The sequence below is a fragment of the Cyprinus carpio genome, chromosome A13 (assembly GCF_018340385.1).
Source record: "Cyprinus carpio isolate SPL01 chromosome A13, ASM1834038v1, whole genome shotgun sequence".
In the NCBI taxonomy this organism is placed as follows: domain Eukaryota; kingdom Metazoa; phylum Chordata; class Actinopteri; order Cypriniformes; family Cyprinidae; genus Cyprinus; species Cyprinus carpio.
Genome location: NC_056584.1, coordinates 25,713,400 through 25,730,418, shown reverse-complemented (window position 1 = coordinate 25,730,418; position 17,019 = coordinate 25,713,400). Strand labels below are relative to the sequence as shown.

Genomic DNA, 17,019 nt, shown 5'->3' with positions numbered 1-17,019 from the left:
CCGATATCTATCAGATCTGATGTGCACAGTTTTACAGATCCGTGCATTCATCAAATCTTTTTTGGTTCCTATTTCTAATCTGACTTATCAGACAGAAATCAGGCCCGGTGGCTGAGAGGCTTCCCTCTTGCACACTCAACCTCAGAGCCAAAGATGAATTGCATCAAACTTTGAAATAATATGAGGCGTGATCTGGATCCCCTGAACCACCAAACTTACTGTCAAACGGTGTCAGATCACGTACAGTCATTTCATTCAAACCCATCTGAAACAGAACAATAGACACAGCGAGACTTTTTTATGAATGCAAGTTTCATTGCTACCACTTCCGTCTCTCTACGGCCACCAGTAACAGGTTTTACTGGAAACCAAAGTTGCCTAACTAAAAGTAGACGTGGAGGCCGTGTAAAATGGTACAAATGTGACCTTAAAAATACACGATGACTTCTTAGAGTGCTTACTTTCAGTTCAATATCTAGTCCTTCTTTCACTTCAGATATGTAAATGATCATGAACACGGTAAAACTAGACTGTAAATTGTCATTGCACAGTCATTTAAAACAACAAAAAAAGCACTGTGGCAGTAGGTACCACGTTACTTGTGATAGTATATGGTTTGGTATTCTGATGTATACCATGGCACTGAATGTCCATTTACATGGTACTAGTGCAGGGGTCTAAAAACTAGTGCTTTTTGTGAGTGCTATAGTATATAGTAAGCTATATAAGTCTGCTAGATGTCTGTTAAAGCATCTGCTTTGTACAAACATCTGATAGATGTCTCTAAGATGTCATTCTAAATCATTAAAGACCTTTTCTAAACATCTATTTGACATCTGATGTATTGCAGATGTGCAAACGCTCTAAAAAAAAAAAAAAACATCTTGCAGACGTCAAATAGACGTCTCTGTGATGCACGTGCGCTATCAGGGATTTTAAACCAGTTTTGGCTAGTTTAAGATGTTTTTAGAGCTTCACTCATTATCTAGATGTAGCTCACGTTTGTTAAATGATGTGAGAGCACTGGAAATCACCTCTGTGTTCACAGTTTGGTCGGTGCATGTAGTACAGACGCGGGCCGCGGCTACTAAACCACATGAATGGGCGATGAGAGGAAGTTCCATAAGACGGTTAAACATGACAAGAATAAGAGGGGGAAACAGCTTCAAAAGTGCGGGATTGCAGCGCTTTCTCACACTAAAAAGGTCAAAAGTTGATTTCAGGTTCGGTGTCAAACGTTTCTGGGCGCGTCACTGTCTTGCGTCGCGTCTCGTTTCTATGCATGCCTGTTTTTATTTCCATTCGGCTATATTTAAGTCAAAACAAGGAGAGAGAAAAAGTGACTGGGCTTTTGATGTGGTTATAAAGACACATATATTCATGGAGGCAACAAAAGGCACGCGTTTTTTAAAAGTCAACCACAAACTTCTACCAGAAGTCTGCTGTGTGCGCCCTAGCTAGTTACCTAGGAAGCCAGCACTCGGGTTGACACACAGCCAACACGCGCGCGCGCTTTTCTACCCAGATACAAACGCTTACACCAGGCGTCGCGTTGACAGTAACGGGTCACGCCCCCTCAATGTGACGTAGCTACTAACTACGTGACTCGACACAGTAACTAACCACAGAACGGGCCTCGCGTAACGGGTCAGACTCTGCGCAGCTGGATAACAAATAGTTTCTTACACAGGGACTCAGTTACAGGTGAAATACAGAGTCGTTTACATTAGTCCAGACTCGCCATTCCACGCGAAAACAGCATATATGTACACTTGCCATATGGAACCATAGCTATTCCAATTAAGTGTATTTTTCTGAAGAGGAACAGGAAGTCAGAAACACTATCTCATGCTTGCACCGCAGGCTTCCTCTCATCTTTATCGAGCGCCCAATAAGAATAAAATGACCCGAATAACTCCATGCATCTTTATGTGAGAAAGCCTGTAACATTTCTTCGCCAATGACAGTATAAAATAATGTATACTGTGTAAGCATCGATTAAAAATAAATAAATAATGCGAGGCGTATTGATCTGACAGTGCTTTAGAAGATCTACAGCCTTGGTGATGGGAGGAACGCAGCAGTGCACGCTCAAATTCTGACTCATTTGTATACTAGAGTAGAAGAGTGCATCTAACAGTAAAAGGTAAAAGATAGATATAAAATGCAAAAGATATTAGCAAAAACATACTTTTATGATGAGATTTTCCCTTCCTGAGTAAATACTCAATATTTAAGTGAGTGCACTAGTGAGTTTGATGAGCACTTACCCAAAACTGCTTGAGAATGGAGCTGCACTGGTGCGCAAAAGTTACCAAGTGACTTTGGAGAGACTTTGCGCAAATGCGCACTCAAGTTCCACTGCGAAAGTTAAAGATGTCCCTTCTTCCTCTTCTTTTTCCTTTGAAATAGTGGTTTCACGCGTGTTTCTTCACTTGAGTCATTCATGTAGAGTCACAGGTCCACACACAGACTTTCTCTTAAGCGCTCTTGGTGACGCCCACTTCACCAGACACAGTTTGCCGCAACGATTCAAACTCTCTCTGTTGGTTGTGAATGAATAGAGTCTCAGTTAACGCCTTGACAACGCTGACTTCAGTTTCCTGGGTAAAACAATCGGTTTTAAACTCCATGATGCATTGGGCACAATGAGCTCATTGTGATGTGTGCCAGAAAGAAAAGAGTTTTTTTTTTCTTTTTTGGTTTGGTTTAATTGTTTAGTTTTGTTAACAGGCATGTAACTTTTAGACTTTCAAAAATACAAGGAAATGCACACAGCATTGGTTAAGTCAACTACAGGTGGGTGGGTGGCATGACATGATAATATGTTCCATCTAAAACTATCATAAGCTGATTGATTATTTTGTATGAATTATGACTTAATTATGGAACTTCACAAATTTCTCTTAAACACTCAATTTAACTTAAGTTTCAACTTTAAAATTTAAGTCAAAATCCATTTTGGTCTGCTACCCAGAACTAGTTTTTTCATGGCAGCATTGTAAAGCGTGGGAAAAAAAATTGGGCGTGTATGAGAATTTAAAACACGATGCTGCCTGAAAGCCTGTTCTTGCATGTTTTAAATGATTGTCAAATTCAAAGTCAAAATGAGGAATTAAAACCATCCAGTTTGACGTCACCTGTAATATAACACTACATGCATATGCTCTCATTACATAAAAGAACACATTCTCACATTGTACATTTGAATGCATTGTGATGTCACAGCAGAACAAAGGGAAGTCCTAAAGCTTCCCTTCATTCTGACATGACTAATCATGCCAAATATAGACGTGGGCCTGCAGACCAGGGGGATATCCGATCACGTTTAAACAGACAGCATGCTTCATTGAAAGTGAGGGCTTGCCAAAAAAGGCTGCATGCACAGAACCCACTGTTTTAAAGCGCAAACACATTCCCAAAGCCCTTCTGCCACAAGGTTTCACAACACCATTTTTCACATTCCAAACATCCCACGTCTGGTCTCAAAGTTTGCCTTCCTTCCTGTAAACCACATGAACAGAATGACAGAAAACTGGGACACGATATAAAAAAAAAGATCTTTTTAAATAAGCTTCCTATTACACTTTCAAATCAACTGAATCTTACAAGCCTCATAAATGAGTTTCAAATGTCTGTTGTTCTCCAGATTCGGTACAGTTCTCATGATTGAAGGCTCAGTAATCACAGGCGTCACTGTTCAGGAATGTCCAGACACGTGGGCAGCGGTTATTTCAGGGCAGATATCCTTCATCTAGACATTATCCGTGGCCTCCCAAAGGTTGCATAGCCTTCTGGGACAACGTTTAACTCTAACTAAGCTCATCAAAGCAATTCCAGAGAGAACTGAGCAGAGATGAACCATTCAAGCATTCACCAAACACACACACAAGAGTTTATCTGATCAAAGAGCACTGGCAGAATCACATTGCATGGGTTTCCTGAACAAGTCACTGGCGTACTGATGCCCAGTTACACTTTACGATACTCCCAACCACACAGGAAGTACTATAGAGAAGTTAAGAGAGGGTACGAAACTCTGAATATGCTTTAAGTCCAAGTGGTGCACTCCACACAAACTAATGGGGCTGCAGCGTGTCATTTTTTGTGCCACCAAATGGATTTCCAAGCTTTGTGTTTTGAGTGGTCCGACACAGCAACACTGGCTCAACCGATGGTGTGGATTTGGTGGATTGGGAGAGTGTTTGAAACCATTATTTTTTGTTGCCAATAATGCCACAGAAATTTCACAGTGGAGATTTAGGTTACTTCCCCCTTTGTTGTAGTTCTCAAATCTCATTCACACTTTCACATACTCAAACCTGGCTTCAATTCCCTAGATAAAACTATATTTTTATTAATTCCAGGATGCACTGGGCCTAATGAATAATGAGGTTTGATAACATGTCAAAAAAAACTTTTAGAAATGCACACAACATTGGTTAGTCAACTACAGTTGGATAGTTGACGTGGCATGATAATATATTCCATCTAAAACTGTTATAAGCAGATTATTTTAGCATTATTATGCATGCAGACTAAATAATGAGAGACTTTGTTGAACTATTAAAGGATAAAGAATTTAGGCCATTCAAGATGTAGATGAGTTTCTTCATCAGATTTGGAGAAATGCAGCATCCCATCACTTGCCTACCAATGGATCCTCTGCAGTGAATGGGTGCCGTCAGAATGAGAGTCCTGATAAAAACATCACAATAATCCACACCACTGCAGTCCATCTTTAATCCGTCGCTTTTGGGGCGGCCTGGCTGATTCATCATCAAAGATAAAGTGTCAGATAAAGTGACGCTGACAGCCGACAAAAGGGGTTGCTAGTGGAATAATTTTTTGCTTCCAAGTAACCCGAAACCGCCGTATACGGCCCGCAATCTTTTAGTACGGCCAGCTGGATCATTTTAGATTCGGATGATCAATTTTAAAATATTTGAAATGTAAGTCACATAATGCTTTCAGTTTATGATGTTAAAGGGATCATATGATATTGCTAAAAAGAACATTATTTTGTGTTATTTGGTGTAATGAAATGTGTTTGTGGTTTAAGGTTAAAAAAAAAAAACATTACTTTCCACATACTGTACATTATTGTTTCTCCTCTCTGCCCCGCCTTCTGATACGCGTTGATTTTTACAAGGCTCATCGCTCTGAAAAGCGAGGTGTGCTGTGATTGGCCAGCTATCCAGCGCATTGTGATTGGCCGAATGCCTCAAGCGTGTGTGAACGTGGATTAGTAATCTAGGCCCCTAGGTATAAAGGAGAAAAAATGCTGGTCCTCGTCACTATCAAAGTTGCCTATCCCTGCTATAGAGCATAATATAGCCTATGAGCACTATATTAATATCCCAGGACACCCCTTTCAAGTATTTTAGTTCATATAATCATACATTTGTTTCAATCCCCTACTGAAAAAAAAACAAAAAAAATTGAAACCATCACATAATTTGTAGTGGTTTTACTGGTTATAATGAAATTTTATTGGTTTTACTGGAAACAGTAATGGTGTCTGTTGGTCTCTACTGGTAATTGTTGGTGGCTTATGTTAAAACCATTAAATCCTAATGTAATATGTCCCAAAAAACACACTACATGATACCATTATTTAATGATTTTAATGGTTAAAAGCTGATGGTTTGTAGTGGTATTTGTAGTGGAAATCATTAGAATTTCTGTGGTGGTTTCTATTGTTTTTGTCAGCAGGGTCACCATGGGTTTTGTGATGTTATTTGCCATAAATGCAACAGAATTGCTGTAATAGTGTGATATTGTAGTGTTTGTTTGTAGTTTTGGTGGGCCTATTTTGGAGAAAATCCAGGGCCGTTTTTCACTCCCAGTCCATCCCTGATTATTGTGATGTTTTTATCAGCTGTTTGGACTCTCATTCTGACGGCACCCATTCACTGCAGAGCATCCATTGGTGAGCAAGTGATGCAATGCTACATTTCTCCAAATCTGATGAAGAAACAAACTCATCTACATCTTAAATGGCCTGAGCATGAGTACATTTACAGCAAAATTAAATAATTTTAACCTAACTGCATGAAAACTAATGCCGTTTGACGTTAAACCTTACAGAAATGCATGACGTGCGAGCACAAATGGTATTTAAGTGCTGCAGTGAAGGGGAAGATTTTCAGTGAATAACTGATAACACAAATCCTCACACAAAACATACGATTTCAGAAGATTTGAAAAGTAACGCACAAGTCATGAGGACTGATTTGATGGTGCTTTATTTTTGGGTCTTTTTAGATCTTGGCGGCTTTCTAAAACTGTATACTTTTAGAAAAGAGGCCAGATTTCTCCAGTTGTGTTTTGCTGAAGCAACACTTCAAGACACAATGAAATCAATGATCATTTTACCTTTCCAACATGTGAAACTAAAATGGTCTCATATCCTTATGTCTTCTACAGAACTGTTCTAACTTTGAACACAAGTTTATATCACTTCACGTTTTTTAAACAGCAAGTTTCAGCAGAACTTTCACTTCAGTGTGGTTTAGTTCAGTAAAATAGTCACACAGTGAGACTGAAAGCAGTATTCAAAGCACAGGACAGCCAGAGTTATTTTAAACGGCAACGTGGCTATTCAAATAGTGTGGAATGTGAGAGGGTGCGTGGTGATGTGTTCCTGGCAGTGGGGTGGTTTTCATTTATACAGGAATGCTCATGTGAAACTTGTTTTGCTGAGCCACAGTAAAAAAAACTAAAAAGACAGGAGAGCAGTGTGGAAGACAAGCACATATGCAAATAAGATTTTTACATTTTCCAGGAAACTGATGTGAGAAGGTGGATGCCCATGCAAAACCTGCCACCATGTGCTCTGGGTGGTTGTTTACTTGCCTAATTGCCTGAAGACTCAGATTTCTAGATATGACTCTGGATCCCTCTGTAGGAGTCTATGGGATTTGTTTTTTTTAAACTGTGTATCATACACCAGGTGAAAATAAGGCTATAATAATCAATCACTAAAGTAACCAATATTCTAAATATAAATAGTTGTTATAAAAAGTTAACCAATTATTATAAAATAATATAAATATATATATATATGTGTGTGTGTGTGGATTTTATATTTTTTATATACAAATGCATATTTTGTAGTTGTTTTTATGTTTTTTCATTTTAATTTTTGTTATCTGATTTGTGCTTTCTTAGTTTTTTTTTAATTAGATATGTATATATACACCTTTAATTAATATCAGTTTTAGTCATTTTAGTAATTCAAATTAAACTGAATGTTATTTCAGTTAGATGTCAAAGCAACCTTTCTAATTTTAAAGTTTTGTAAATTTTAAAAAATCATCTAATATTAACATTTTATTTTATAAGCCTTATTTCAATGACTGAATTTTTTTTTTTTTAGTTTTCATTAATAACAACAGTGAAGGTATCAGCACACCTCCCCTCAACAGGAACCATTCATGTCCTGGTGCAGTTATTGTGGCAAAGTTTAATACTTTAAATTGCCTTAAATATGAACAATAGTAAAGGGGCATTCACATGTACAATGCTTTGCACCAAAGCAGCGACTGGAAGTCAATCTTTTTTATGAGAATTATTGATTTCCACACAGATGACAGAGTCAAATCCTATGAAAATGAGCAGTAACAAAATATGAAGACTATCAATGAGAGTAGTGTCAGATCCTGCAATTTAGCAGATGTTGCATGTGTAAAAAAAACATTTATAGTAATGTTTACCATGGCAACAAAACCAGACCAGAACAAGTTTCTTTTATTTAATACAAGCCAGGCATACTTTATGAAAACCATTTCTTCAAGTCATATTTATTGACTGAATTATCACAGGTACAAATATAATTACAAATTATTTACATGTCAAAATAGGGATGAGGAAATCAGTTTCTCCAGCGCTTTAAAGACACTATAGTGTGATAAAAATGTCCACAGTTCCTGTGCGAGGACAAGGCACCCATGACTCTGCAGTACCTGGTTAAGGAGAAGGTTGGCTGACGTACAGGAATTGGTGGGTTAAACTCCAGAATCATGTTTCTGAAGGAGCAGAGGACTCAAACGCAGCAGAGCACGTACAGGAACACCCAACTGACTGCTCTTGAGCAGCAACTCTGGAAAACAGGAACATCCTGTACAGAGAGATCAATGGAACATTTCAGAACATTTTGATCAGAGATCCAGTACTTCAAGGAATAACTGACCTAAAAGTTACATTTCTCTCATTATTTATTCTTGCTCAACTTTCTTTCTTCTGTGGAGGGGCTGTACTCCAAAAAAGCACAAAGGCCCATATTTTTTTTTTTACAGCAATGTTTTACAGCATTTTTTATTCTTCACATAGGGGCTAAAAAAAGTTTGAAATACCTGAGCAATGCAAACATTTTAGCTTTTAGATAACTTTTAGGGACACTGCTTGCATTGTTAGGAGCAGCATTTAGAGTAATATGTAAACTTGTTGTGCATGCTCTCCTCTCAGTAACAAAATACACATGCAGCTAAATTGACAAGTTGTGAGAAAACAGCAGTTAAGCAAGCATCTGATCATTGCGATGTGGATATGATTGCACCAGCTCTGCAATTTGGAACAGTCAAGTCAAGTCATGTTTATATATTTGTAAATGGTGAAAAAAATGTGTTTTTAGTTTAAAATTTTTAGATATTGAGATTTTTTTGTAATGTGTTAGCTTATATAAATAAGCTTTCCACTGATGCATGATTTATTAGGATCAGACAATATTTGGCTGAGATATAAATATTTGAAAATCTGGAATCTGAGGGTGCAAAAAAATCTAAACACTGATAAAATCACCTTTAAAGTTGTCCAAATGAAGTTCTTAGCAATGCATATTACTAATCAAAAATTAAGTTTTGATATATTCACAGTAGGAAATTTACAAAATCATATCTTCATGATTAAATATGACATGATCTTTACTTAATATCCTAATGATCTTTGGCATGAAAGAAAAATCGATAATTTTGACCCATACAATGCTTTTTTGGCTATTGCTAAAAATATACTCCAGCGTCTTAAGACTGGGTTTGTGGTCCAGGGTCACATACAGGTGCTGGTCATATAATCAGAATATCATCAAAAAGCTGATTTATTTCACTAATTCCATTCAAAAAGTGAAACGTGTATATTATATTCATTCATTTCACACATACTGATATATTACTGATTATATTTTTTTGGTCTGATTTTGTTTGAAATTACGTCCCAACAGTTCGCTTTAAGTATATCAGGGCCTTAAGTGTAGTCTATACAACTCTAGCACTATATTTCAAGACTTCTGAAGCCATATTATAACTTTGTGTGAGGAAGAGACTGAAATTTAAGTGGAATATTTTTATGGTGCCTTTAGAGCTTCATTTTGTGTTTCACCTGAACTAAGAAAGTCACACCGGTTTGGAATGGCATGAGGGTGCTTATTTTCCTTTAAATCAAGACCTCTACATTCAACAAGAAGAACGACATACTCTCAGTAGACCAGTGGTTAGCTTCTGTTTGAGTGTGATCGTACCTTTCAGGTCAGACGCCACCATGTTCTTGAGGCTGGGGATGGAATGGTAGACCAGGAAGCAGGCTAACATGTTGACATCAGTGTCGTTGTTCATCGGCTGTCTTCTCAAGTACGCTTGCAGCACGTGACCGTTATCTGTGAGTTGAGATAAACAGTTTTGTTTGCTTAATAGTTAAGGATTCAAGCTTGATGAAAAAATTATGTATGCATCTGTATACATATGAACAGAAGTGAATAGAGCACAATGTCTAGTGTGGCTAGACCTTTATACTCACAGAATTAATCTCACAAAGAAATGTCAGGGCCATATTTTTCAGAGAATGCATATTATAATATTTATTTTATAAAAAACAACATTTTTAAATAATTATTTTAAGGCATAATTATTTTAGAATTATAAAAACATTTATTTGTATTATTATTATTCATATTTTTTATACATATATTTTTATTATTATTATTAATAATAATACATTTTTTATTTTATTTTATTAATAACTTTTGATTTTGGGCTGGAATCTGATCTGGACATGCTTCTGACAGGTTTCATGAATCTCAATGATAATTCTGAATATATGAAATGATTTAGAATGTGTTTTGCGTTACAGTAATGAGTCACCAATATAAATAAAAATGGAATGGTTCTACAATTAGTATGATTTCCCCCCGTTAGCCTTCAAGTTACCAACCCCGCAGAGAACAGACATGACTACAGCCTTTCACACTTGCTGAAGGTGTTGGCCAAAACCAGAAACACATGCAAGACCCAAACGCTGACTGGATGAGCTGACACAGAAGCTCTAAAATAGAAATCTGAGTAAGCATATGAGCTAATGATGCTAGACGCTGATGGCTGTGTCCTGTTCCTCACCACAGAACCAGCGATCCAGGGCCCGGTCGGCTGAGCTCTTCATGACGGGCAGGAACTCAGAGATGAGCAGCAGGCCGTGGCCCTGACGCCGTGTGTCTCTGAGCTGCTGCTGCAAGACTCGGCTCTCATACAACTCCAGCACCAGCTTCATCTGCCACAGACTGAACGTCTCACAGAGATCGCCCCGCTCCAGAGTCCGCACGGCCTACGGAGAAGTGTACAAGTGTGTTAAGGTTCTTATGGGGCATTTAACTTGTATAATCAGGGCTTAATTTGTGCCGGAACAAGCCGGATCCGAATCCAGCACCTCATTTGGCAGATCCCCCTCCTCACGCACCAATGAAAGACGCTCGCGCTGACCTATAGCATACGTAAATGTGACCACAAAACCAGTCTTAAGTGTCAATTTTACGAAATTGAGATTTACACATCATCTGAAAGCTGAATAAATACGCTGTCCATTGATGCATGGTTTGTTAGGATAGGACGATATTTGGCAGAGATACAACTATTACTAATTGTGATTATTAAAAAAATCTATATATTGAGAAAAGTCCTTAGCAATGCATATTACTAATCAAAACTGAAGTTTTGATATATTTACGGCAGGATATTTACAAAATATCTTCATGGATCATAATCTTTATTTAATATCTTAATGATTTTTGTCATAAAAGAAAAATTTATCATTTTGACCGAGCTGCAACCTCCCGCTCTCTCTCATGAAGCCAACAAGGAAATGACTAAAACTGCAATTCATCGACTGGCTGCTTGAGGCTGGCTGCAAAAGGGAGTCAGTCCCATAGACTCCCCATGTTAAAATGCCCAACTTTACAGCAGAAAAAAAAAAACATGTTTACAGCCTGGTTCAAAAAATGATTTTGGTCTATATAGCTAATTTTGCCCTTCATGACAACTGTTTATAACTCATCCGTTTAAATTATATTAAGTCCTTAAAGTTCTGCATAATTAAGGGCGTGGTCACTTGAGTGACAGGTGGATTGCGCTGTTGAGAATGCCGTTGCGCTAGGTGGGGGTGTCTTGATATACCAGCTCCAGCCTTTTTGCCCATTTTCGATTATCCGGGAAAGTCGCGCGGTGACGCGCTGCCAAGATGGCGACGGCCCGCTCTGCACACTTTGAGCTTCAAAACCGCTCTTGAGGAGTCTATGGGTGACGTCACGGACACTAAGTCCATATTTTTTTACAGTCTATGATTTTGACCCATACAATGTATTTTTGGCTATTGCTACAAATATACCCCAGAGACTTAAGACTGCTTTTGTGCTCCAGGGTCACATATTTCACAAAAAAAAAAAAAGCTTCTATTATGAGCATGTCTGCCACGCATCTACATTTGAAATAAGGAACTTGATGTCATTTTGAGTGTATTTGGACGCTTAAGTGCAACAAGCTGTGAAAAATAACTCAATTTGGTACTTGTGAGGCAGCTTTATACGCGCAAGCTTCAGCCGTGACTAAGTGCACAGAAAACTGCCTCTGGAGCACATGAGTATCGAATGGCTTAAAAAGACTTAAGATGATACATTTTTTGTGACCATGCAACAATGACCCGATTAGGCAAGTGACGGTTGTCAACTGTCCCAAAACGCGAGCGCAAGTCTTGTATTGCAGCGTGCAGCAGCTCTCGTCTTTGCAGATGAGATGCACTGATGTGAAGCCACTTTGAGACCGTGAAAGAGAGAAGACGCGGTACAGCTGAATCACTCATGTGGTTTTCAAAAGACTGATTTAATCTAACAGTTTGTGTGGATTTATTTACTCATCTAACCTACATGCTATATTGAATAAATGTTTGCAGGAATTTCCCTCATTATAAACTTGAAAGTTTCAGGAATGAGTAAAAATATGCAATATACGCACAATCCCCCACAGAAATTCAGGACCTGATTAAACATCATTCTATTATACAGAAATCTGTGAAATTTCCATGACTTTTCCAAAACTTTTCCAGGCCTTTCATGACCATATGAACCCTGATAAAGCAATGATGCACGCTGTTAATCACTTAAGCTGGTCCACCAATGTGATTGAGCAAATGCTCTGTTACTTCTCCTCTAATCACATGCCGGATAAACCCCGCTTTGTTCTGGTACCTCGCAATTCACAAATTAAACACGGTGTATGTATAATGGACTCCTTTTGCCATAGCAAATACATGCAATCATCAAAGCAATGTCAGAATTATTGTGATAAGGTCAGAAAAAATTTATCTAAGATAATGGACTGAGTCGAGAGAAATATATACAGTACTGTTCAAAAGTTTGGGGTCATTAAGGTTTTTTATTTACTATTTTTTATATTTATTTATTTTAAAGAAATTAAGTTATATTCAGCAATAATGCATTATATCTATATTTATATACACACACACACACCTTTTTATTATTATTATTATTTTATGTGTATATGTATTATGTTATTTATTACATATTATGTATGTTATTATTATGAACTTTCTTAATTTTATGATTAAGTTTTGGTTTTGGGCTGGAATCTGATCCAGACACACAGAAATATCTAGGCCGTAATAAAATAAAATAAAAATATTTATTTCAGAATAAATAATCAATTTAAATAATTATTTTGTATTTAAATAAAAATATTTATTTCAGAAATGAATAACAAAATAAAATACAAAACATTTATATAATGATAAATAATTATTTGTATAATAAAAATATAAGAATAAATACATATTTACTATAATTATAAGAATAAAAATTATATTATAAATTATTATGAAAATAAAGTGTTTTTATGCCCATTAAGATTTTTTTGCATTTTGAAAAAAATGTATCACGGGTTCCACAAAAATATTAAGCAGCACAACTGTTTCAAAATTGATAATCATAAGAAATGTTTCTTGAGCACCAAATCAGCATATTAGAATGATTTCTGAAGGATCATGTTACACTGAAGACTGGAGTAATGATGCTGAAAATTCAGCTTTACATTACAGGAATAAATTACATTTTACTACATATTCAAATAGAAAGTAGTTATTTTAAATTGTAATAATATTTCACAATATTACTGTATTTTTGATACAGCCTTGGAAAGCAAAAGACACTCCTTTTAAAAAAACATTTGAAAATGTTTCTAAACAGTAGTGTACATTTAGAAGCACACGCAATGAAAATTGTAGATACAGAAAAATTCCACCTAATTAAAATGCACTATTTTACCCAATATTTGCATGCGTTTGTGCTTTACTGTAACTGACCTGGTCAATAGAGATGTGTGTTGGCAGCATTTCTGGGTATTCCTGTGTCACACATTCATACAGAATTGCTGACAGTAACGCCACGGTCTCTTGCTTCTGTAGAAACAAGACAGAAAAACTGTGAAAACTACAGCAACACCATCATCCTTTGAGTTATTTACAACTTGATGTCTAAGAACCGCATCAGTGGCATGAAGTCGATTATTACAAAAAATAATGCTGATTCATCCCTCGGTTTGAAATATTAATAAATGTTTATAGTAATGCACATATGGGGAGCATGGCAGGAAAGTGGGTCATATTTACTCTTATATTTCCTGTATTCATTTTGTATTTATAGCTACTGTGACACACATTTTCTGGTTAAACGGTCTGCACGAGGCTCCAGGCATCACTTTATTTCACTTGCTCTTCTATCACATAGGAAAGAATTGACAATAAACTTGCTTTGATGTGTTAAGGTTACACTTTTGAAACTGAAAGTTTTTATTTGTGGTACGCCCGCTCTTCTGCTGGGCTTCCATTATAAGAGTATTTACTATAAACACGTTTGCCGTTTGTTTATACGCAAAAGGAGGCGATTTGCATTACCGTATTTGGCAACATACTAAATGTCTTAAAGAAATGTTCATGGGTTTAAGCATTTCTGACATGCGTTAATCCTTCTGTACAAAAAAAAGTGTTTTATTAAAGATGCAAGTTATCTAAATCATTCTTTCAAATCAGTTTATTCGGTCTATCTCTCTGCCAATTTTACATGGTTTTCATGTGACTATCACACTGGTCTCATATTAAGTCATTTTATTTTCATTTTTCAACGTATCCTATCACATTACTAAGCGATGCAAACTCGTCAGGGGTAAAAAAAACAAAAAAACAAAAACAAAGACATGACCCTCCTAAGGGAAAGAAAGGAAGTTTTTAAAATATCAATATTAAAATGAGGATTTACAGTGGAATTCAGCATACTATTCAATTTGACTAAACCATAATAATAATAATAATAATATTTTATTAGTAAAATCGTTATTAAAATGTTTTTTTCTTTTATTAAAAATTAAAAAGCATAAAATTAATTTAATATAGAAATGTATTACTACAGTAATAATTTTACTGTAAAGTAAAAAAATCCAATTTTACTGTAAAATAAAAGAATCAAGTATTTCATTGAGTGCTACTGCTTCTAATTATTATTATTGTTGCTCCTTTTTTAAATTGCTAAAATTAAATAAAACTAATAAACAAATAAATTACTACAGTAAAAATACTTAATACTATTGCATTGTTTTATTGAAAATATGAAACTGAACAAAAATTGAAAAATAATCAAAATATGTTATTAGAGCAACAATATTATCTTACTGTAACAAAAGAATAGACAATTTTACAGTGCTAACTAATATTCATGATTGTCTTCATTTTTATGCTTTCAAACATTACACCATTGAGCTTTTATTTTGATGGAAAACCACAAAAAAAGCTTTTGTTTTCAACAGATCTATAAACAATTCTCATTGCAAAAGAAGGCAAAGCCACGCTACAAGTATTGGCTCCAAAAAGCAACATGTTTGCATCCCTTGATTACTTTAAACATGCTTACTTTTGTAAACTGAGGGAGGCCTAAATACTTTTCCAAGAACACAAAGGATTTTGGCAATAAAACATAACTTTTAACAGAGCCCAGATCATTCCTTTAAGATGAAAATGACCCAGAATTATCCTCTAACGAACCAAAAACATAAAAACCAAAGGCTTGTTTTTTTTTTTTTCTTTTCTCTGTCTTAGATGTTTCAGAAGAAAACATTAATCACTATACATTTGCATCTTGCAGTGTGTATAGACTGAGGGCTTTTACCTCACCTAAAAAAAGATCAAGTTGTCTCAGCAGAGCTAAATTTTGTCTCTGACAGCTATTTATTATCCAAGACTCTTTCCTCATGAATGCACATGGACAAGACTTCGCCTCTGTAGGGACATGAATGCTTTTTTCCTATTACACAAACCAAGCGCTTTGCCTGAAAACAACATGTTTATGGTCTCACATGCTTCATGTTTTCCGAGGCTCTGCAGAAGTACTCGGCGAAGGAGACCAGAGCTGCATCTGAGGTGAAGGTTGAGATGGCCTCGGGCTGCGTAGGAGACGAACAAGTGGGAGGGAAAGGAAAAATAGCTAATTGACATGAAAAACATTCTTTGCAGCAGTTTGAAAGAACACGTTATGCTGCATTAATCCAATCAGGAACACAAGACCTCTGCAAACATCCGGAAATATCTTTACACCTTTATCCTCTGTATTTGCATGAATGGATTAATGCTTGAATTATATACAAACAGACATATGACATAGTAAATATTGATAGATGTCGGCCAAACCGGTTTGTGGACAGCAGACTGTTGGTAATATTTATTGTGCACACAGACCGACCTTAAAAGTGCGCACTTCAGCGCTTCTGTTGTTGAGGTTGGGGGCCAGTAAGCTCTTCCAGCCTTGAGGGTCGTCCTTGTAGGGCAGCTGTCCGGCGCGCAACTTCACGTACAGAACGCCGTCTTTGGATAGGATGGATCTAGAAAGCAGTAAACTTCACGTACAGAAGTTCGTATTTGTATTGGGTTGACTTATAAAGAAGTACACTAACAAAACAAATGGATGAAATAATCAGTATGAGTGCTATTTGAGACGTCAACATGTCTTTAACCATAAAACTACACTACTGTTCAAAAGTTTGGGGATGGTATGATTATTATAATTATTTTTTTTTTCAAAAGAAGAATCTTTTGCTAATTGAGGCTGCATGTTTTTGATCACTAAAAATAGTAATAAAATAAAATTTTAATAAATAATAATAATAATAATTTAACAATTTAAAATAGTTGCTTCTATTTGAATATATTTAAAATTTAATTTATTCCTGTTATGTAAAGCTGAATTTTCAGCATCATTACTCCAGTCTTCAGCGTCACATGAGGCTTCAGAAATCATTCTAATATGCTGATTTGCTTCTCAAGAAACATTTCTGATTATTATCAATGTTGGAAATGATTGTGCTGCTTACTTTTTTTTATATTAATATGCTTAATATTTTATTATTTTCAGGATTCTTTGATGAATAGGAAGTTTAAAAGAACAGCATTTATTTGAAAAAGAAAACTATTAAAACAATTTTGATCAATTTAATGCATCCTTGCTGAATTATTTATTTACCACTACATGTTTATTTATCATTGTACCATATCAGTATCAAAAGCTAAATTCATGGAAAACTCAAGAATAATAAGATTTCAAATAGTATTAATAACAACACTTCAAGGAATTCTATGTAATACTTTAATATATTTGTAATATTTTTTTGAAATAAATAAAAAGCTAAATAAATAAATACAGAA

At 35.9% G+C, this 17,019-nt stretch overlaps 1 protein-coding gene and 1 long non-coding RNA gene across 2 annotated transcripts in view; both read right to left on the bottom strand.

Annotated features, from left to right (window-relative positions):
* Window positions 1-2,720, bottom strand: part of LOC122147289 — a 34,332-nt gene extending 31,612 nt beyond the window's left edge. Inside the window, exon 1 of the long non-coding RNA XR_006161561.1 lies at window positions 2,271-2,720. This is a non-coding gene — a long non-coding RNA (uncharacterized LOC122147289). The remainder of the gene's footprint in view (window positions 1-2,270) is intronic.
* A 5,069-nt stretch (window positions 2,721-7,789) lies between these two features.
* The window catches only part of anapc1 (anaphase promoting complex subunit 1), a 59,897-nt gene continuing 50,667 nt past the window's right edge, over window positions 7,790-17,019 (bottom strand). Inside the window, exons 42-47 of the mRNA XM_042769613.1 lie at window positions 16,061-16,199; window positions 15,678-15,764; window positions 13,636-13,731; window positions 10,389-10,593; window positions 9,518-9,652; window positions 7,790-8,122 (exon numbers count right to left, since the gene is read on the bottom strand). Coding sequence (XP_042625547.1) covers window positions 8,010-8,122; window positions 9,518-9,652; window positions 10,389-10,593; window positions 13,636-13,731; window positions 15,678-15,764; window positions 16,061-16,199 — 775 coding nt within the window. The 3' untranslated portion in view covers window positions 7,790-8,009. The remainder of the gene's footprint in view (window positions 8,123-9,517; window positions 9,653-10,388; window positions 10,594-13,635; window positions 13,732-15,677; window positions 15,765-16,060; window positions 16,200-17,019) is intronic.